General features: G+C 45.5%; 1 protein-coding gene across 1 annotated transcript; it reads right to left on the minus strand.

Moving 5' to 3' along the window:
* Window positions 1–3,223: 3,223 nt before the first annotated feature.
* Window positions 3,224–21,438, minus strand: SFXN3 (sideroflexin 3). Its single transcript, XM_083615355.1, has 12 exons — window positions 21,216–21,438; window positions 16,542–16,708; window positions 15,500–15,670; window positions 14,559–14,657; window positions 13,539–13,614; window positions 13,035–13,120; window positions 11,420–11,547; window positions 10,172–10,221; window positions 9,521–9,570; window positions 7,797–7,844; window positions 4,234–6,815; window positions 3,224–4,153 (listed from the first exon to the last, which is right to left on the minus strand). The coding sequence occupies exons 2-11, from the start codon at window positions 16,703–16,705 to the stop codon at window positions 6,719–6,721; spliced, it is 969 nt and encodes a 322-aa protein (XP_083471481.1). The 5' UTR covers window positions 16,706–16,708; window positions 21,216–21,438; the 3' UTR covers window positions 3,224–4,153; window positions 4,234–6,718.
* Window positions 21,439–22,737: the final 1,299 nt, after the last annotated feature.

A 22,737-nucleotide genomic window follows, 5' to 3' on the forward strand; every position in this document is an offset into this window, starting at 1 on the left:
CCCAGTCTCCAGCCAGGGATCTGAGGCACATCAGAGTTATCCAATCTGTTTGGAGATTGCATCAGAACACCACAGTACTTTAATCCACTTTGTAACAGCACAAAGCTAATTTTCTGGTATGCAGTGGAATCCTTCCCACAAAACAGTGGCAGTCTGGAGGTGAACTACATCAAGTAATAAGTCTACTCATGACATAAAACGCTGTTTCCTGCAGTTTGCAATTCACATTTATTTGAACCTTGTTTTACATAAACAGCCTCCCACTTGAGTGACTTCAGATTGTTTTTCTCTCAGCACATTTCAGTTTACCTGACCTTTCCTGGAACATTATGAGAGCTGTACTAAGAAGTGGCATTAAGTGAGTTTATTAAGCCGAGGGTCTCTAATCACATATGTGTGCTCTGTGGGATTCTGCAAAGCTCATGAACTGGTTTTATAGGAGGCGTATTTATTCTGTGAGGCCATGTGGATCCAAAAAGAACACAGCTGTTCTGGAAGTTAAGTTATGTACTTGTATGTCTCATCCCAATACACTGATGGGGTTTTCCGAAAGTTGATGGAGATGAAACCTCTAGCACTGACTGGCTGAGTTGTCCTAATGTTACAGAGAGGGAGGTGGGCAGAGATTTCTGGCAGCCATTGACTGAAGAGACAGCAAAGAGACAGACACGAAGGTTGCATGGAGGAGGAAGAGCACTGTAGTGACCTACAAAAGGGGGAAGCAGAGGGCATGGGAAGGCTGTGTGGCGAGACAAAGAGTGGGCTTAGAAAATGGTCCAGAGCAGTGGTTTTCAATCTTGGGTCGCCAGATGTTGTTGGACTCCCATTATCCTCAGTCAGCTTAGTCAATAGTCAAGAATGATGGGAATTGTAGTCTAACAACATCTGAGGACCTAAAACTGAAGAACACTGGTTCATAGGAATGAATGGGGTGTGAGGAATGCGAAAATCATTAGTGAGGTGTGCATAGAACAAACTGCAAATGTAAGGCAGTCTGGAATTGTTGCATATTGCCTTTGCATAGTCAGTCAAGTATTTGGCTACAGGCCTCAAGTATTTATTTCCCCTGCCGCCACTGTATTTATTTATTTCTATCTGCCGCCACTGCTTTCTACCTGTTGACCTCTGCACGGCAATTGTGTAGCCTAGGACCCAGTGTACTATCCCATTCCATCAAAAATAACCCTCTGCCACCCCAAACTTTTTCCCCAGGCTGATCTCATGTCAGAGCAAGTTTCCCTTTCACTGCAAGTTCCGTGGGATATGCTCAGATTGTCTGCATGAGGAGGCAAAGCGAGGGGAGGGCTGCAAAAGTGTGCCTGGGGTTCTCCTTCCACTCAGATGCATTAGAAATGTATTGTTTTCTCAACTAATCCCGCTCATTACAGCATAATAAAACACATAATAAAAATGTAATTCATTTTTCTTGAGCATTCCATCTCGCAGCATCTTGGCAAGCTATTAAAAATTTGTCTTCATTTTTCTGGCAAGAGCCTTGTACCTTTTCATCTTTAATTTATGAGGGCAGCTTTGCAATTGACAAGTCTTATTGCACCGCAGACTCCTACATTATTTATCAGCCATTGATTGATGGCTCATCCCAGATCCATCCGTGCAATATGCTAAGCTGGAGGAGGCGGGAGGGAACAGGGCAGAAGGCTCACATGGCAAGCAGATGGGGATGAGAGCCTTTGCAAGCAGCACCTGCCCCTCTTCCCTTGGCTTTGGGCTCAATTCTTTTCTCACTCAAGTCAGGGCATGTTGTGCAAGTGGATTTTTCATATGTCACAAATATATGTCCAGTGTTGGCCAGAGACTTGGTTCTCTTGATTAAGTCACTATTGATCAGAGGTGGGAAGAAAGATCTGGATCAACTGATAGAACTCTGGGTGATCTGCTGTAGAATGGCAACGATTTACGATTCCAAATCAGTTAACAATAGCAGCAACAAAATCACTCTTTCTCTGTCTCACACACACATGTGCAAACATACATAGTACAGTGGTACCTCAGGTTACAGACGCTTTAGGTTACAGACTCTGCTAAACCAGAAATAGTACCTCAGGTTAAGAACTTTGCTTCAAGATGAGAACAGAAATTGCGCGGCGGTGGCAGTGCAGCGGCGGTGGGAGGCCCCATTAGCTAAAGTGGTACTTCAGGTTAAGAACAGTTTCAGGTTAAGAACGGACCTCCAGAACGAATTAAGTTCTTAACCTGAAGTACCACTGTAATAAAATGAAGGAAGACTGCAGTAACTGGGAGTGGATTTTTGTGCAGAAGAACTGCAAGCTTCATTCCATTCTGGTATTCAAAACAAATTCCAAGGCTCAGAAGACTTTCATTCGATGTGTATGTCTTTTATACCAAACTCTGGTTGGTGAATCTCTAGTAAAAAAAAAACAAAGTAGATTCTGCAAGCCTGAAGTCTGTATATCCCTGCAGGTAGTGACAAGCCCTGAGCACACAATTCCTCAGTGATACAAATACATGCTTTGAGAGCATGTAAGTTCCCATGTTTGATCTTCAGTCAAAAGACTTCTAGATCAGGGCCTAAGTATTCTTCAGTATGTGCTTCCTCTGCTGTGGAAGAAATATGTAGATTGTCATGCATGATTATCACACATTGAGTTTTTGCTGTTTGTACACACAGTGGGAGCTCTAAAGTGGCCCACAACCTCCTAACACATGCACAAGTTTTTTGTTTCCTTTCCCTTCTTGTCTAGATCACATTCGCTCTCCCACTTTTTGTTGCTTGGTACATCAGAAAGCTTTAAGATTGTAGGCCTGCAAAAGGAGGCCCCTGTGATTTTAAATTAGCTTTGCACAGTGCTTAGTAACATTTAAGTGCTCTCAAAAGAAATCACATGATGCGCTACATACAGGCTGTCTTTTGTGTAGGAATTTTGTAAGGTGAAAAATGGCCCTGAATGTGGGACACATCTTGGAGAGTATGCTGATTTCTTTGCTCAAATGACAGCATAGCCCTTCCATGAACAGGAATAATCACTGTAATCATAAACGGATTAACCTTTGAAGAATGTGGGTGGGAATTAGGGGACCCACACTTGGAAGTTAGTGGGAAGCTTTTTGCCTTCATCGCCAGTTAAGAGTAATTTTGGTCACATTTCCTTAAAACAAAACTCTGCATTAAAATCTGCTGTATGTGAGCAAGAAACATAGCAATGCATTTTACCTGTCAGTTCAAGAAAACAGCAAAGACATGTGCAAGAGACAGAAATTATATTCTTTATTTGGAAACAGATGCCTTATTTAAAGCTATACAAGAGGTATAACATGGAATCAATGAGGATTCCTGCACGGAGACATTGCTTTGCATTTGGTAAAATAAGCCTCAAACATAACCCAACACAGTAAAAGAAAAATAAGCTGACTCAAACCATTTTAAGCTTGTAAGAGTTGGATCGGATGAGGTCTCATTAAGAGAGTGTGATAAAAAGCATATATAGTAACCCCTGATGGAACTCTGAGGCTCCAGCAAAGATGACATTTAACAAAGGAAGCAAGCATGCAAACCCAGGCGGTTCTGCTCAGATTAAAATAAATGATTTGCTCCAGGGATAAAAAGTACATAAAACTGGATTAAGCCACTGACCTTCATCCACCTTTGGAGAAGGCAGTTCTGGCAGTTCTTTATTCTACTTTGCAGGCCAAACATCATGTGTCATCACACACACTTGTTCCAGTTTAGCTCTGTGTGCATGTTGCTTAGGTCAAATAAGTGCTATGGACCCTGCTGCTGCTGCTGCTGCTGAAGTCAAGGGCAAAAATGACATTGAACTAAACTAGATTGTGCAGAATATGCAACAGCATGGACTACAGGGATGGACATTGCTGTAGAGCATTTTATCCCTTCAGACCATCAGCGAAGAGAATTTTTATGGGTCAAATCCACCCAAAGGCTCTTATCTTATGGATGCGCTGATTCAGTGCACCTGATCACTACATACAAATCTGATCCTAGCACTGACCAGTTAAGTCTACATGGCAGACAGAGGGAACTGTAGGGTTACAAGGCAGGTACCATAATCAATAGAGGGTAATACTGCAGAAAACCTCCTGCCCACATTACTTTCTTTCTTAGGAGCAAATGTTGATTCAGAGAGAGTCAGGTTTGTCCACAGTAAAGATGGCTCTCTTTGAACCACCTCAAACTGAATCTAGGTCCTCTGAAAATCTTCTGAGCAATTCTGAGACTCAGAGCCAAAACAGGACCACAGAAAGTGTGTTTGCAAAAAAATGGCAACATCTCTCCTCAAGCTTTCCATTTAAGAAGAAAGCCAAGGTGGGAAGAGGGTGGAAGAAGTCCAGCGCAAACAAACCTGCACCTTTTTGACTGGAATTATGGCAGGCTTCTTCCAGTCCAAAGGGTTTGCTATGCTTGCAAATTGCATACAATTCTGTCAAATGGAAAGAGGCTATAATAATTTGTTGATTTCCTCATGACAGCCAATGGGGAGGCACAAAGCTTCAGCTTTTCCCAGATCAGTATTCTGATACAGTGCCAAGATGAACCAGGCAGCCTTCAAACTGTCTGAGCCAAACTGGAGTAATTTCCAAAGTGCTGAATCAGGGTCCAAACCAAACCTTGTGGTTAGTGCACACTCTTGCGTATTGGATACTGCTTTAGCAAGTAAAGCATCAAACCATATACCCAAGAGCTTTTGTGCAGACACACCTTCCCAAATGCCAGAAAATCATTTATTATTTTATTTATTTTGTAAGATTTATGTACTGCTTGATTGTAAAAAATGAAACAAAACCTCAGAGCGGTTGTCTCAACTGTTCTAGTAAAGTACAGGTCCAGATAAAGAAGAGATACTTATGTGTACCACTATTCAGTCACAGCCACATCCACCAAAGATAGTCATTTATGCTCTCAGGCAGGTGTGACCATTTTCTACCTGACAAATTCACCCAAGTAAGTATTCACTTGGAGCAACAAGGTATGTGCTTAGAAATTTGGGGGGTGGGGTTAGGCATTCTCCAACTGAATTGTGAGATTTCCACTTGTGCAACAGAATTCTTCATATTGCTCTTTCCTCTCCATGTGCCCCCAAGGCCCCGCCCATTCGCTCTTGAGGGTTGGGAACCCCTAGGACAGATTCAGGGGACGGGGGACACACAGGGAGAGGAGAGGGAGCAGAAGTTCCTTTGCACAACAATAAGTATGTTCCAGCTCCACTGTCAGAGACATTATGCCTCTTAATACCAGGTGATGGGAAACCCAGGTGGGCAGAGTGCTGTTAGGCGCATGTCCTGCTTGCAGGCTCCCCATTGGCATTTGTCTGCAACTATGAGAATAGGCCATTGGCTTGATCCAGTAGGCTTGTATTGTGTTCTTAAAATGCTTGCACCAGAGGAACCACTTAGTTGGATACCACCCATGGTATTAATGAAAGGTTTGGGGGAGTGAGTGTGTGGAAAGGGTAAGCAGAACAGATTTCTTTCTCGGTCTGGGAGGTGAAACCATCAGGCCCCATGAGCATGGGGTTGCTGCTGTCACAACCCTCACCTGATCCAATGAAGCTGGCAGAAGTGATGCTCCATTTGGATGCCATCCCTATCAATTGCCCTGGGCCTTCAAGCAAGCTATGCAACCGTACAAAATATTGCTGTGGTTATGCTAAAACAGCTAAGCAGAACATAAGGGGTGAAGCCTCTACATATATAGACACATCCCTTCCCACTTTATGTGAAATTCTGTGGTTTCCAAGGGGCAGATAAAGGGCATGTTAGGATCAGCTGATTTCCATGATCCCATCTCCCATAACATAATTATGCAAACATCAGATCTTTGCTTCATCTTCGAAGCATGTGCTCAGGTCCGAATAGAAGATTGCTGATAGAAAATCCACCAACCTGTTTGAATTTTAGCGGTTTCCTGCGAACTCAATATGGTCAGTTGCTTGCTTCCCTATGTAGGAAGCAGCGTGCTTATTTGACTAGCGCTCACCCTGCATCATGGGTTTTGCGGTTTCAAGGCTGCACGTACTATCATTCTTGTACATTTCTCTTATCAGCAAAGTATCAGAACAGCAAGAGAATGCAGAGGTTCTTGGAAAAACATGTTTTGGTTGCAAAAACAAAGGTTGTCTAGAGAAAAAACATCTCGAGAACGTAGGTATTGCAAAAACACATAATGCTCTTATGTGGGAGAGTGATCTCCTTTACCTCTGAATACATGAAATTCCAACTAATCAGGACAGCAAGTTGCCTTCCATGTAGCAACTGATTCTCAAGTGTCCAATGGATTTCTCCTCTTCCCAAACATTTCTCAAGGTTATCATTCTTAGGATAATACATCATTAAGATTATAGTGCACATACATCCACACCTGTACACATACCACTGTAGAACTATGTGTAATGTAAGGATTTAGGCTTAAGGACTTCTTTGCTCTTGAAACCCAAATGGGTCATCACTGGAATGTTTCTGCTTTGTTCAGAGTATGAACATACATCACTGCAACAGCCACATTGCCACATTACAATCTACCCTAGGGTTCACCTGAATTCAGGAAGGTTATATCATACACATAGGGCCTGCCATGACTTGACAGCCAATAAGAAAGCAGCATATAAAAGGGATTATACTATTACAAAGTGTAAATTCCTCCTCAGGAGCACCAGATCCCTGGTTCTTCTACTTCTTCCTGTTTGTTTTTACTCCATACCAGGGTAGCATGAGGAAGCTTCTCTCAAAGCCCTTTATTAAAGTAGACAACCTCAATGTCAGAGTTTTTCTCCCTGATCAGAGCTTGGACTTCAGGTTCCAGACGGCTCACCCGCATTGAGCTGGAAAAAGGAAAACAAGATGTTTTTCTAGTTCTTAGGGCAAAGGAGAGAGTAGGAAATGGAAAGCAAAGTTATGGGGCAGGGCTAGCTCAAGAGGTGCACAGCCATGCTCTGAAAAATGGGCTATGACCTCCCATGTCATGTTTTAAATCAGCGGTAGGCTAATCTGTTTATTATGGGGAAGAGATGCTTACAGTGTGACCACTATGTATGCTTCTGGAGAACACCACAGTCGCTGAAGGAGAAACCAGGTCCCAAGCATGTGGTGACCAGAGGTGTCTTCTTCAAACTTCATGTGGGATGCTCTTTCCCACACTGTGTGGCATTTCCCCCAACTGTGGCATTGCCCCCATTTGAAAACCTCCCACCAACATATCTTACAGCAGAAAGGGGAAACATCTGTGACTCCTCAAGAATATAGGATTGCTTCTACACTTAAGACTGGATCAGGCTTCAAGACTGTAACACACCAGCATGGCATGAAAACCGTAGCAGCACAAACATCAAAAAGGCCATGTTTTTTCAAAATAATGCTTCTTCCCCCACCCACCCTGGCAAAAGAAGGGGGAAAAGAAAAAGAAAAAACACTTTTCAGATTTTGAACTGAAAGTAAACAGTTGTGAAAATGTTGACTTTGGACAGCAAAATATTTTTTAAAAAGAAAAGAAACAGCTTATGAGGAACTCCCCGTTCAAAATTTTATAGATTTAGCACAGTGCTAGGTCAACTCAGAATAGACTGCCTGAAGTTAATGAACCATGACTAACAGGTCCATTAAGGTCTATGTGACCCATGCACGAGAGCACAGCTCCCCAAAAGGAGCATTTTGGGGCACCAAGATCTCACACAAGAGCACAGCCCCTCCAAACGGGATGTCCCAGACAGTTGATGGGTATGTGCCACGAGCCCCCTGGGTGGTTGGACTCCAAATGGACCCTGGGAAGTACTCTCATAGATCATAAAATGCAATGACATGCTTACCTTTTCTGGGGGAAGAGTGCACAGCAAAGGGGGGTAGCAAACACCAAACTGGAAGAACAAAGACAGGAGAGGAGTCACTTCTGCCTTGGAGGATGGGCAAGGGAGTCGCTGTGGGGGGAAATAACCCTCACCCCCCCATGTTGCTCTATGTGTTGGGGGTTTAGGCTGCTTTCTTGCTCACAGTCAGAATTGTAGGTGCCGAACAACACGCAATGGAGTGCAGTATCTTGCATCCCAATCAAAGCTTTTCTCTTGTGCCTCCTTCACCAACCTGGAGCTCTCCAGATGTTTTGGACTACAACTCCCAACTACAACTCAGCGTCAAAAACATCTGGAGGGCACCAGGTTGGCAAAGGGCCCCCAACCAAATTTCCTGGAATGGGGATCTAGTCAAATTTCCAAAAGGAATAGCACTATGTCATGAAAACTACCTTGCCTGATCCATTACAAATAAGCTGGGTACCATGTTATTGTCATTTCAATGGGGCAACCCACAAAAGTTGAAATATTCAGAATGGAACAGGTTGCCACTCAGAAATTTCAACACCTTCAAGCTGATATACATTGATAGGAACTGGTAGAATTTCTGATCAGCCTAAAGGTCAAGTCACAGTTGCCAGGAAAGAAAATCCAGAAGGGCGATGGAATGTGGGTCCCCGTGCCTGATTCCCACAATCATACCCTCTCAGGAGATTACCTCACTTGCTCCTGTAAGCCAAGTGCTACCTGGTTCTCAAAAGCCGAGTTTCTTTATTATTTATTTATTCCATGCTTGTCTTGTCTTTCATCCCAGGAGCTCAAGGCTCCTAGGTCATCATGGCCCAACCAGCTACCCCCAATTTTAGCCTCCACAACCAGGTTGGTCTGAGAGAAAGTGAGTTTTCTGGCTGAGAGACGATTTGAACCTGAGCCTCCTCAGTCATACGCACTCTACTTTCCCACACTGGTCAGATTCACACCATAAATTTAAAGCGCTATGGTATCAATTTAAACAGCCATGGCTTTCCCCAAGTTGTTAGGAGATCCCTGCTGCCCACACAGAACTACAGTCCCCTGAGTGATTTAACATTCAATTCCTCTTCACAGGGAACTCTGGAAATTGTAGCTTTTTGGGGGGGGGGAATAGGGGCCTCCTAACAAACTCGGGACGCAGGTGGCGCTGTGGGTAAAACCTCAGTGCCTAGGGCTTGCCGATCGCATGGTCGGCGGTTCGAATCCCCGCGGCGGGGTGAGCTCCCGTCTTTCGGTCCCAGCTCCTGCCCACCTAGCAGTTCGAAAGCACCCTTAAGTGCAAGTAGATAAATAGGTACCGCTTTATAGCGGGAAGGTAAACGGCGTTTCCGTGTGCGGCACTGGTGCTGGCTTGCCAGCTGCAGCTTCGTCACGCTGGCCACGTGACCCGGAAGTGTCTCCAGACAGCGCTGGCCCCCGGCCTCTCAAGTCAGATTGGCGCACAACCCTAGAGTCGGACACAACTGGTCCGTACGGGCAGGGGTACCTTTACCTTTACCTTTACCAAACTCAGCACTGTAGATAAACCAAAGCTCCCAGAATCCTTTGGGGGAAGCCGTGACTGTTTAAAGTGGTATCATGGCACTTTATAAATATACAGTGTGAATGTGACCACGGTTTGCACTGACATTCTTCTCAGAGAGCTCTGGCAACCTGTTCTCTCCTCCTGATGTACAATACTCCCATTTGCACAAGGGAAGAAGCGCACTTACCACAGGCCCACCAGCCCAACCTGCAGAGGAGCATTCATCCAAGGGTACCGCTGGAAGGAAACACAAGGCATTGGTTCATGCTCAGTATCTACATCCATTTCCAAAGCAGCCGTTGTCGCTTGTTGCTTACAGAGGTGCAGCCATTGACCCAGCAGGAGCACTCATACGTTTCTTGGGGAAAGCCCTATGTGGCACTCCAGGTAGTGCTAAACTACAACACAGTCTCAGCTAGCATGGTCAATGGTCAGGGATGATGGCAACATCTAGAGAGCCAAGGGTTAACCACCCCTGCTTAAGAAGCTTTGAATATTTTTTTGTAATTGTCAACAATTGACCCTAGCATTTCCAAGATGGCAGTCAATACACCTTCTAAGAAATTAAACTCCCCTTCCTGACCAGCGTAAAAGGAGCCCTGCTGGATCAACCCAAAGGCCTATCTCATCTAGCATTCTGTTTGCAGATTGACCAACTGAATGCCCTTGGGAAGCCCACAACCAGGACATGAGGCCAATAACCCTCTCCTGTTCATGAGGATTGAGAAGTAAGCTGAACACACACACAAATATGGCTCATCTCAGGAAAGCAACCACATCCTTCTCAGCCTATAGGAATGGAGGCCTGGGAGCTGAACTAAGATCCAAAAGGACCTACCTTCAAAAATGCTCTCTTCTCTAGTGCGTTCATGATCACAGGAGGGATGGCTATAAGGAAAATGAGGAAGGAGAATATTAAAGACACACCCAACCAGCCATATGTCTCCTGCATGTTTTGAATCGGTTTTAGGGTTGTTGTTGTTTTATTTCTCTAGGAATTCCTGGAATCCATTGAGAATACTCAGAAACTAACATCACAATGAGTAGTTCACAAACTTAAAAGCTCAGAGGTGTCCCAACTGGCAATGGAATTTGATTTATGACTGCATTCACATGGCAGTTTATTTCATTTTCATGACATTTCCCTAACTGATAATTTCCACATTATATTTATGCTTTCACACAATGTAAAAGCCACTTCCAGAACTATAGTGGAATACAGCACAGGTTAAGCACTGGTTTCCATATTATTTGCAAATGGGGAAACGAGCACTTAACTTGCACTATGTTCTACTACGGTTCCAGAAGCCGCTCTTACATCATGTGAAAGCTCAAATATAACGCAGAACTTAGAAGTTCGGGGAAAGCCATGATAATGGAATAAACTGCCATGCGAAGGCAGCCCAGATTGTCATTTTGTTTTTGCTCTGCAAATGCCAACAACTTAAAACAGGATTTCTACCTTGCTAGAACCTTTCAGGAGACAATGACAAAATAGCACAGCATGTATGCACCAAAAGCAGAACTAAAATTAATGGGCTCTTCAAAATGCTTAATTTTGATGTCAAATATTCTCCAGGCAATCTGTGAATGCTCAAATGGGGGCACAGGGCACAAAGGGTGCTCTTCATCCTCTGTGCTCCCCAGCCCTGCCGACAGACGGGCACTCATGCGTCGGATCTCTGTGGGGGGTGCCTGGTTCGCGCCTCCCCAATTGTGCGCCTGGGACAATGGTCCCCCTGGCACCTCCCAGGCTACACCACTGTACCCCCCTCCATTAGCAGATCTCTGGGCCCTTTTAAATTAAAAGTGCCAAAGGTTTAACCTGGGCCCTGCTACATGCAAACATGTGCTCTGCCACTGAGCACATCAATGCACATCAAGAATCCAAATTAATTGTTAATAAGAAACACTCCTCAATTTATAATATTTCATATCTGAATCTTACAAAAAAATTGAGAGAAGCCAGCAAATCAAAATCATTCACATTTCCACCCATAAAAAAGGCATCATCCCTTATTGGCGAAGTTGGAACTTCATATATTTCCTTCCGCTCTAGCCAAGGGCCAATGCAGCAGCTACTTACCCATGGCAGGTGCAGCCATGCCAATTCGAGATACCACCACTTGTGCAATGGCTTGCTGAGCGGCTGCCTTTGACTCACCCAACCGATTTCCATTCTCGTCTGTAATGGGGATACCAAGCTTTAGCTCCCTGTAAAAATGGTTAAGGGGGGGGGGGGGGAAATACAACCCTTTATTGTCATTTTCAGCCTCTCCTTTCTCTTGCTGCCAGAAATGCAGCAATTCTTCTGCGTCCTAGTTGCCTGTGCTTCCTGTCTTTCTAGACCAGGAACAGAAGTATTAAACTAGGCTCCAACTCCAGATGTTGTTTTGGACTACAATCCCACCCACCCACCAGCCAGCACTGGACCATGTCTGTCCTGCTGGATCTCCAAAAAAGGATGGTCTGGAACAATGTGGTATAGGACCACAGAACGATGTGGAGTAGCTCCATCACATTATCCCACCTGACCACTCCCCAGGAACCAAAACCACATAAACATCACAACAGCAGACACTGTTCAGACATGAGAACAAGGCACATCAGGAGATTGTGAGACCCGTGGCTCCACTCTTCATTACACTTTTTCTCTACTCTTCATTATGTTGCCTCCTCTCCAACATCTTCCACCTACTTCAAAACCCTAGCTCTCTACCCTGGCTCTGGCACATGATGCAGCAATCTTCATAAAGCTAAGCAGGTCTCGGTCCGGTCGGTGCCTGGATGGGAGACCTTTATATATCGCCTTGAATTACTAAGTAGGAAAAGATGGGATACAAAGAAATAAAAGGAACTATATTCTCAGCTACAGTAACAAACTTATCACAGAAATGTAGATGTTGCTTTCTAAATACAGTGCTAACTCTGGTTGCAAATGGGATCCGTTCCAGAGGCCCATTCGCAACATGAAAAGAGTGCAACCCGCAGCGGCGCATCTGTGCACGCGCGGATTGCAATTCGCTGCTTCTGCACATGTGTGTGACGTCATTTTGCGCTTCTGCGCATGTGCAAGCGGCAAAACCCGGAAGTAACCCTTTCCGGTACGTCCGGGTCGCCACAGGACGTAACCTGAAAGAACGTAACATGAAGCAAACGTAACATGAGGTTTGACTGTAGCTAGAAAGCTTCTCTCTTCATTCCGGGGATGGAGATGGTAGTTCCCCTTACACAATCTGGTATTACTTTTTACTATGTTCCAAGTCCCCCCCACCCCACCCTTCATAGATCCCTAACCCTCTGCTATGCTGTTAGCCTGATGCCAGTTATTGTGGATTCCGTATATTATCACAGCTGTGAACACCTCATACTTTCAAGGTCAAAAGACTGAGAAAGATGCCCAGGGGTGCAGTAATTTAGAATATGCTACTAGCAAGAAATGGCCAAGACCTGGACTTTGGTTTCCCCTTTCCAGGAGGGTGGGCTATGTTTCAGTGTCAGAGGACATGCTTTGCTGGGGCAAAAGGTCGCTGGTGTCTCCAGGAAGGGATAGGAAGCTCCCCTGCTTGAAACCGAGGAGAGACCCTGCCAGTCAGTGTAGACAATACTGAGCTAGATGGCCCAATACTGTGCTATATCGGCTCAGTGCAAGGCATCTTCTTAGATTCCTACCCTCTCCCCATCATGCAGCCCTATCTTACCTCTGCCTCATTAATGGTATGTTGATACAGTTAGCCGCTGCCACAGCTGCAAAAGGCACATAGCGTCCAATGATGGGTGGAAGATGCTACCAAGGTGGAAGAGTTGAAAGGGAAAGAGAAAGAGAGAGGAGACATGTGTTACAGTTTGAATTAACAGCAGGATGAATAGGCCCAGGGAAAGTGTACCCAGCTGCCCACCCCCCGTGCACAGGCCTGACCGATGCACAAGAGAAAACAGGAAGAGGAACCAAAGATTTGCAGAAGTACACACACACACACACACACACACACACACACACACACAAACACTGGAAGAAAACCTTTATAACATCTCAGTGAGTGCTGAACATGCTCAGTGGCCAGGGAATGCTGATAAACAAATAAGGAAAGAGAGTCACTTGTCCTATGCAAGGTCTTGTTTGTAACACCAAAGTGTGACAATCTCAAAGAACAGGCATATCCTCCTTGCTGTGCCAAAGCAGACACAGCCGACGGGTCCCTTACCTTGGTGAGGGACTTGAGGCCCAGTGCTGTGACCACAGCTCCCGTGGTAGCACTGACGTAGGCAGTGCCCAGCTGGCTGTAAAGGAAGCAGGCAACCAGGTGAGGCTAAGATACTCTCAACTTCCTCCTGTCTAGTCCCAGCCCTAATGCTTCCCCTGGGAAAGGTACTCAATGGGTGGGACATGCAAGAACATTCCTATTCCCACCATTAAAAATCCCCACCAAGACTAAGCAGTCGCACATCTTCACCATCTTTCCTAGCACTGCCAGTGTTCCGTCTTGCCCTATTCCGTATCCGTTTCTGCACAGGAGGTCTCCACCATAGTCTAACTTGCTTTTGACTTCAAGCTTTCCCTCCATGACTCCTGGAAAGCCCAGCCCCTGCAATCCTCTCCTCTTGACTGCTTCCTAGTCACACCACTTTGAAGAATTAGCTCTCATGGGTTTTCCTAGGATTTACAATGGGAAAAGACTAAGAGTGAATTCATTCTCCCAGAATGGCACCCATTCACGCACAAGAGGGAGGTACCAGCAGACTTGGGGGAATCTCAAGTTTCGCAGAAGTTCAAAAGACAACTTAAGGGAAACTATGAACCGAAGGGAAGGAGCCCAAACACAGCCCAGTGAGGACTGAGCATGCTCACTAGCAACAGAATGCTGACTGTTGTAGGGGGAAGAGAAACAGATGGGAAGGAGGATGAAATGGAGTATTCTGAAAATTGGCTGGCACCCTGAATAGAATTACTCCACAGTGCAATGTTTTGTCATGGCTTCCACTTAAAATGTAATTAGGAAGGAGCTCCTGAACAAGTCCACACCTACAGCCATCTGGGATGAGGGAGCAGAATTTTCTGGGCCTGATGATCTGCTTCCTTGGCATGCATGAGTCCTGAAAAGCTACCCTGTAGAGGCAGCTCCTATAGTGGTATCAGGCAATCCCATGGCCCTCTGGTGCAATTTCCCACAAATATGTCTGCATTCATTTCCAGGGCTCTTGGGCAGGACTCAGTGTCTTCTTACCTGACGGTTATGGGAGCATCTCCACTTCGGTTAGTGTAGTTGACAATGGCGTTGAATGACTGGTTCACCCATTGCCAAAACAGAACAGCAGGGGTTGTTCTGCAAGGAAAGAGAAAAGTCAGGGCTCCCATAAATATGACAAAAACCAGAATGTTAGGCTAATTCTCAAATAAGTAGTGAACGAGCTCTATGTACTGATTTGGTGTGTGCTTCTCGTAGCCCCTCCTCCTTACACACACACAAAAGCACTCAATGAGGTACGCATGCAGTTTCAATGCCACTGTTCCACCACATACACAGCACTTCCTTTCTCCTTCAGATTTAGGGCCAAACTACATCCAACACAGAAAATCCATGAACAGATCTTTGTCTTTTCTATTTCATTAAAACTAGCTGATGTTAGGGGGCAATTTGGGTGAGGTAGGTTGCTATACATCCAGAATTTCCCAGACATAGCCAGGATATTGCAGTCGGAAGCAGTGTCCAGGCAGAAATTGCTAAAATGTCTGGGAAAATCCAGATGTATGGCAACCCTTGTTGGCAGTGTCGATTTTCCTTAAAAATAGAAAGCTCAACAACTTTTGTGTCCGGATTTTCACTTTTTGAAATATGGCAACCCTAGGTGAGGTCCATGGCAAGGGGGAAAGTGGGGTTAATTCTTCCCCCCAGCCACAATGTTAGATTGCTCCCTCTTCCTGCCCCAAAGCTGGCATTTCCCTCAGAGGTACTTGCCCATATAGTATTTGTCTTTTTTCCCTAACCTGCAGCTAACAGCAACTTGAGAACTGAGGCAGGGGAGAGAGGGGAACAGTGTTAAACTCCTATCAAAGCAGACTGCTTCAAATTAGGCCTCTACATTGCTGCATTACATTAAATGTAAGGTTGTTGTCACGCTGCAGTTCGCGTGGCCACCAATAGGACCTTAGAAGTTGTGCACGTGCCTGTAGAAAGTGAGCATGCACCCGGTGATGGTCATGTTCATGGGCACCTGGGCCGACATTCGCCCAATCAGGATCATCTTCTCGCCAGTGTCCGGGTGGAAAGCCGAGTCGTAGATGTATTTCGCCCGCCATAGTTGGTCCTCAGTCAATCCTGGAGACACCTTCCCTTTCCTGAAACAATCAAGAAAAGGAAAGAAGATTGGAGGCAGTTTAGGGAAATGAGAAGATTTGCTGTGGAGGTTGCTGGGGCAGGAAGTATCAACGCACTGTACTAGGAAGAGGCGGGGTCAGTTTGGGAGGTAAGAATAGCTGTATTAGCAATGAACAGAGGTACCCCTCAACACTCCTCTCTATTCATGTACACTGTGAAATGCAAGGAGACGCTTCAAATGAACCAGTTGCCCTGTGGATCGTCTTGGATGGGTTCCTTTGAATGTTCTGATTAATTCAAAATATTGGGTTTGGAATAGGATGTGTAGACAGGGCAATGGTTTGGGACTATGCTAATGCTCTGTCACCATATGGCCAGTAGTCACTGGAGGAGACATTAATACTAATGAGGGAATTGTTAATACTAATATGTTTGTTTGCTAATGGGAAAATAAAAGACTGCATTTATGATATATTTATGTTTTCGATGCACCTATATATTGATTTGTTTGCTTTTCTTGTGAGCCACTTGGAGCATCCTTTGGGAAAGTGGCCTATAAATAAACTTGATGGTTTAGTCTCTAAGCTTCACCTTTCCATCCCTTCTAAAAGTGCATCCTTCTCCCTAGGAGTTCGTTCTCCCTGCTTCTGCTTTCCCAGAGCCACTATATTGAAAGTCAACAAGCCACTCCAGAGTGCTAAGAAGAATCTATGAATTCCAGGAACTAGAGGAGAGCTAAGGAAGTTGAATGCCATAGTTAACACCAAGTGCTTTAAAAGCCTCTAGATAGCACAACATCAGGATTCCCCACAACCTCACCCCCTCACTCCCGGCACTGCCTTCCTTGTCATTCTCTAAGGACCAAAGCAATCCCCAGACTAACAAGAGAACCTGTAATCCTCAATCACCCTCTGGGCCTCTTCCAGAGTTTTGCTAGAGAGCAGAAGGTTGCGAGGATCTGTCACCGTGAAGAAGTGTTTTGCTCTCCCTGTGAAGCTGCTCTGGTCCCATCGTGGCTCCTTGGTGTCAATGCGCAAGGACAGTTCCCCAGACATCTTCTGCAAGGAGACAAAGGAGGGAGAGCAAACTCAATTCATTTTTTTATAAGATATTTATTACAGTTTTAAAAGTTTAGAAAAAACAAAAAACAGAAACAACAGAAATACATACAAAACACATACAACAACAAATATAATTTCAATCCCTTATATTCATAAAACTTACTTTCCCGACCTCCTCATACCTCCCCTTTCTGTATTCCAATCTCTAATTAATTCAATTCAGCAAATCCTTCCCCTAATTTCTATATAATTTTTGACCTTTCTTTTCTTGATTACATAATCATTACAGCTTAAAACCACTTAATTTCTGAATCAACATCGTTCTAACATTCAATAATTTTACAATGTTTCTTAAGATAGTCCTTAAATTTCTTCCAATCTTCTTCCGCCGTCTCTTTTCCCTGGTCTCGGATTCTGCCGGTCATTTCTGCCAGTCCCATATAATCTATAACCTTCATCTGCTATTCTTCCACGGTGGGTAGATCTTCTGTCTTCCAATACTTTGCGATGAGTATTCTTGCTGCTGTTGTAGCATACATAAAAAATGTTCCGTCCTTCTTTGACACCAATTGGCCGACCATGCCCAGGAGAAAGGCCTCTGGTTTCTTCAGGAAGGTATATTTAAATACCTTTTTCATTTCATTATAAATCACTTCCCAGAAAGCCTTAATCCTTGGGCATGTCCACCAAAGGTGAAAGAATGTACCTTCAGTCTCTTTACATTTCCAACACTTATTATCAGGCAAGTGGTAAATTTTTGCGAGCTTGACTGGAGTCATGTACCACCTATAAATCATTTTCATAATATTTTCTTTTAAGGCATTACATGCCGTAAATTTTATACCGGTGGTCCACAACCGTTCCCAGTCCTCAAACATAATGTTATGACCAATATCTTGTGCCCACTTGATCATAGTGTGTCATGTCACAGTGAGGCTAAGCAGAAGGGTTGGGTCCGCATTGCCAGTGGTGGGTGGGGCCGGAAGCAAAAGCAGTCAGAGCAATGGATGTGACTCTTTATCTTTATATAGCAGGCTAAATTTCATCCACGCTCAAGTCAGAGGCTTCTACCCATACAAATGTCTCTCTCCATTCTCCATTCAGGGAAGCGAGTGGCTGCAAATGGGAGGAAGGGACAGGAAGAATTCCTCCCATGAACTTGATTAAGTTATCTTATCTTAGGGCCCAAGCTTATGTGCTGAAAGTTTGTTTTTCAAAGACCATTAGAACTCGCGCACAATGCTCTCCAACAAAGCAGGAACAAGCAAAACTGGGGAAGTTATCAGATATGTACAAGGTCACTTTCGTACCATCTGAAAGCACGACTTTCGCTTTTACTCGCATACAAGGATGATGTGATCTTCTCACATCTCCAACATTCCCCAAGTTGCTGATATGCCGGTGCTTTGCTCCTGAGTTCCTCCTTACATACATAGGGGATCCTGCCTGCTAAGCACAAGAGGGTTCTTTGCATCCCATTAGAGAGATTCCTAGCCCTTGAGCCTTCTACACAGCAGAATATGTGCCTAAGCAAAATTGAGCCAGTACAATAAAAACAGGTAAATCAATATACATGTTAAGTTGCTTATTTTCTAGCACTTGAAGCTGAGCTTATAGAGGTTACATCAACACTAAGGCTCACATCAAGATTCACGTCTGGAAATGTTGGTTGCCCTTTAAATCCCATTTGTCATGCCCCTACTGTTACCCAGGCAATAATTAAAATAACAAACATCATACTCCTTGCGTCAAAGAAAAATGTCAGCCTCCAATATTCACAAATTCTCTCTGGAAGGAATAATCCTTTTGGATGGAAACCCTGTGAGGCACAACAGTAATATTCAAAAATAAAAAGCCGATAAAGACTTTATCTGCAGTATTATTAGAACAAATACTCTGAAGCTTTCCTGCAGAGACTGCACACAGAGAACATGCAGAGATACAGATTGAACCTAATAAAATTTCAGGGATTTGAATGCTATTCTCATTAGTGGGTGAAAATGGCATGAACAAGGAAATTAGTTAATTTCATCTGGAGACCAGTAAGGTATCAAGAGGTCACCTCCCCTTTCCTCTTTAACCTGAAAAGCTTCACAAGCATTTTTTATTTCTGTACTTGCTGCTGGTCTACCAAGAGGCCAAAGAGCTGCAGAAGGCAGTTCTATGTTAAAATGCAGCAAATTACTTTAATTTCCAAGAAGCAAACCACACCACTGGGTTCTCCCTCAGACCTTCTATCAATTTAGCTTGTACTAACAGTGGATGATCAACACAGTTCCTGGGTTAGGAGGAATAGTCAAGTCTGAAATCCTGGACTTGAGCAGTTACTTAAGACTGCATCCACATTAATACTATGAGTGTGTCTATATATACTTGGTGCATCTATAACCTACCAAGCATTCAGTTTGGAACTATAGCACACAGCCAAGAGTACACAAAGTATATGCCAGCACTTTTTTCCTAGAACCCAGGATATGGCCTGAAAGCACAAGAGGCCACTGCCTTGCTGCAGCTAAACAGGAACGGGTCTGGTCAGTGCCTGGATGTTTGACCACCAGGAACCACATGTAGACCACATGGAACCAAGGTGTGCTATATACAGCAGTGGCCAGTGAAGCGGCATGGGGAAGCTTCGTGTGGCACATGATGGCAGAGTCCATTTGATGCTCCTGCAGCCATGCGCCAAGTCATTTCCTGAAGAGCGCACACACCACCTCACCAGCCACTACTGACTATAGATGTAAGAAAATTAATAAATAAAAGAAATAGGACATGGCCAGGTTAAAAATGGGAGGAGATGCTACAACCAGCAATGGTCCTACAATGAAATTACAGCATGCTTTATGGATCAGTTTGTCCTGGCACAAGTATAGTAGGCGACATGCCAGCCATGCAAAAAGTAAGGATTTCTACACACACATCGCTCCATCCACACAGAACTTTGCCAGTCATCTGTCAGGGATTCTTTAGCTGAGATTCCTGCACAGCAGGGGGTTGGACTAGATGCCCCTTGGGGTCCCTTCCAACTCTACAATTCTATGGTCCTAAGTGATGACCCATTTGCTTATATGAAGTTGTGATGTTCTGAACTAGTTAGAAGCCTCTGAAGTAAAGCTGGTGTTTTAAAAATAAAATATATTATCTGGCCAAAAAAAAAAAAAGCCCTCCAAAAGAGAAGAGGTGCATGTCTGAGCAAATGGGAGACCCCAAAATAAAGAAAACCGGGAAGTCTTTAGTCTCTCTCTCTGCAGTCCTCTTGGGAGCCAATGTGGTATAGTGGTTAGAATGCCCAACTGGGACCTGGGAAATCAGAGTTTAAATCCCCATTGGTCCATGAAACTCCCTGGGTGGCCTTGGGCCATTCATTTCCTCTCCACCTAACCTAAATAACAGGGAGGTTGAGGGGATAAAATGTGAGGAAGGAGAACCATGCACCTTGAGCTCCTTGAAGAAAAGGGTGGACTATTAAATGCGAGAAAATGAAACAAAAAGTGGGCCATCCAACAGAAGGCATGTGAAGAAGCTCACGGATGAAAGAAGCCCCACAGACCTTCCTGGGTGCTGAGATTGGCAGACGAGGGGGGGCCGCCCTCTTGGTACTTCCTCCACCCTCAGAGTCTGGGGTGCTGGTGCCCCAAGAGAGGCAATTCTCTATGGTCAGCCCCTAAGCCGTGGATCCCCCTTCCCAAAAAGATGAATCCAGTACCTTCATCATACAGCTGCCACAGGATGCTGACAGAATGCCACAGGATGCTTGCCTCTGACTTTGACACCTGGGGCATCTAATTTCAGGGCTCACCTTATTTTCACGGTTATTAGTTGTTCTCAATTGTTTCTAATATTGCGTTTTAATGTTGCAACCCACCCTGGGACCTTGAGACCAAGGGAGAGAGAGAGAGAGAGAGAGAGAGAGAGAGAGAGAGAGAGAAAGAAAGAAAGAAAGAAAGAAAGAAAGAAAGACAGACTCCCGTCTTTCAAGGCTACCCCGCCACAGAACCCGGGGAGTTGAAGGTGGATTGGAGAGGGCTGCTCTGCGTATCCCGCTATGTGCCGCTACCTGTCTCTCGCATCCTCTGCCTGCCACCCTCCCAGCCAACTCCCCAGATCCCGGCGTGATGCTCAGCAGCCCCTGAGCACGCGGTGCGCGCAGGGAGTCACCCGCCGGCGCGTGCATGAGCTCGTGACGCGGATGGGCCCCCACCCAAAACCCCGGAGTGACTCATAAAAACGGATGGAGGAGGAGGTGGAAGGGAAAGCGCGCGCGGAGTGGGCGGCATCATGGGGTGGGGAGGGGAGAGAGAGAGAGAGAGAGAGATGGGAACGTGTGATGAGTAATCCGCAGGCTGTGGAGGGAGAAAGGGAGAGGCTGCATAGCGAGGGAGAAGGCGAGGGAGATCCTGGCGCCAGGAGCCCCGAGGCAAAGCGGAGGATGGAGCCGGGAGGCGTCCCCGCCCCGCGAGGGGAGGGCCGGGCTGGGTCGCGATCCCTGCGAGAGGAAACTCACTTGTTCCTCCGAGCGGCGGCAGTGGCGGTGGCGGCTGCAACCCTGTCGCCCGGCGGCTGTGACACGGCGGCGCTGGGCTGCTTCCCGAGGCCGGCCCCTTCCTTGGCTTGTCACGGCGCCCGAGCGTCGCGGCCCCCCTGGCGAGGCGAGAGCCAATGAGCGGCGAGGGAGAGCCGGCCAAGAGGCAGGGCTACGGCCTAGCCAGTTCCTCGGAGCCTGCCGGGAAGCGGAGCGGAGCGGGCGGAAGGCTGGCCAGGGTGGGGCTGCCTGGAAGGGGCGGAGGGGAGAGGCTTGTCCCTGGCAGCCCTCGCGGGGATCGGATTAGAAGGCGGCGGCAGCGCCAGCTGCTCTGGCTGCCGGCCTTTTCCTTGCCTTGCTCCTCGCCCGGCAGGCAAGGTGGGCGCCTCCCCTTCAGAGCGCGCTACGTGCCGCTTGACACAGGCTTTGGCGGTCAGATCCTGCCCCGCTTACTCACTGGCAATCGGCCGGAGCTGTCCACATTTTAAGCATGAAACCTGTAGCAGGACCGAGGTGCAGCCCTAGGGCCTGCTTCTCCAGTAGCCCGTCTCCGGCCCTGGAATGAGCGAGATGCTAGGGGAAAGTGCCCTTGAACATGTGCAGAGTGTTTCCTTCCTTCGCTGCTCTTTAAAACAGGCCATTGTACGACCCATCCCCCAGCAGCAGAATGTGATTGGAAGGGGCGGCGGAGGGGTGGGTCAGGGGGGCAGCTTTGTTTCTTAACAGCTTGCTCAGAGTAAGCTGGCAGTCAGGATACAGGTGACCTGTAACAGGACCTGCGAGAGGAGCTAGCTGAGTCTCTAGAGTCCATGGATAAAATATATTATTGCATGTGCAGTGGAATGGAATGGCCTCACGTGAGAAGCATAAATTAGGGCAGAAGAAGCGGAAGCGTTGATGTTTTGGACTACAACTCCTATCAGCCCCAGCTAGGATGGCCAAGAAGACAATCTTTTGAATAGTGGGATATGGCATAGGGTCCCATCTGAGATCAGATGTCAGGAATGGGCTACTGTTTACTGAATTTGTAACAAATGCCAGAACATTTCTTAGATGCTGTGTGACAAATGTGTATGAATTCATGACATCTCGATGTGAAAATATCTTTGGCTGAATTAATCACAATATTATGGTAGAATTGCTTCATACTTGTAGTGCCCATTACTTTAGTGGTAATCTATGAATTGTTACATTGCTATGCATGGATAGCTTTTTCAGCTGAAATAGACCAAAAAAGCAATGTGGTTTATTGTTTTGTTGGTATTTATGTTCTAGTGTGATTTAGGATATAATCATGAAACATGTACTGATGACCATGAGATCTTTTTGGAAATATTTTAAATAAAAATAAAATGATTTAAAACATGTATGTCTACTATTTGGATACATTTCAAAAGAAAACATTCCAATGTTTCTTTGGTGGGATATACCCACCTCATGGAAATTGCTTGCTTGTTTGTTCTGCTCACAACAGTTAATGTAAAAGAAATGTACTTGTTTTCCC

Source organism: Podarcis filfolensis, assembly GCF_964270895.1.
Source record: "Podarcis filfolensis genome assembly, chromosome: 5".
Lineage (NCBI taxonomy): Eukaryota > Metazoa > Chordata > Lepidosauria > Squamata > Lacertidae > Podarcis > Podarcis filfolensis.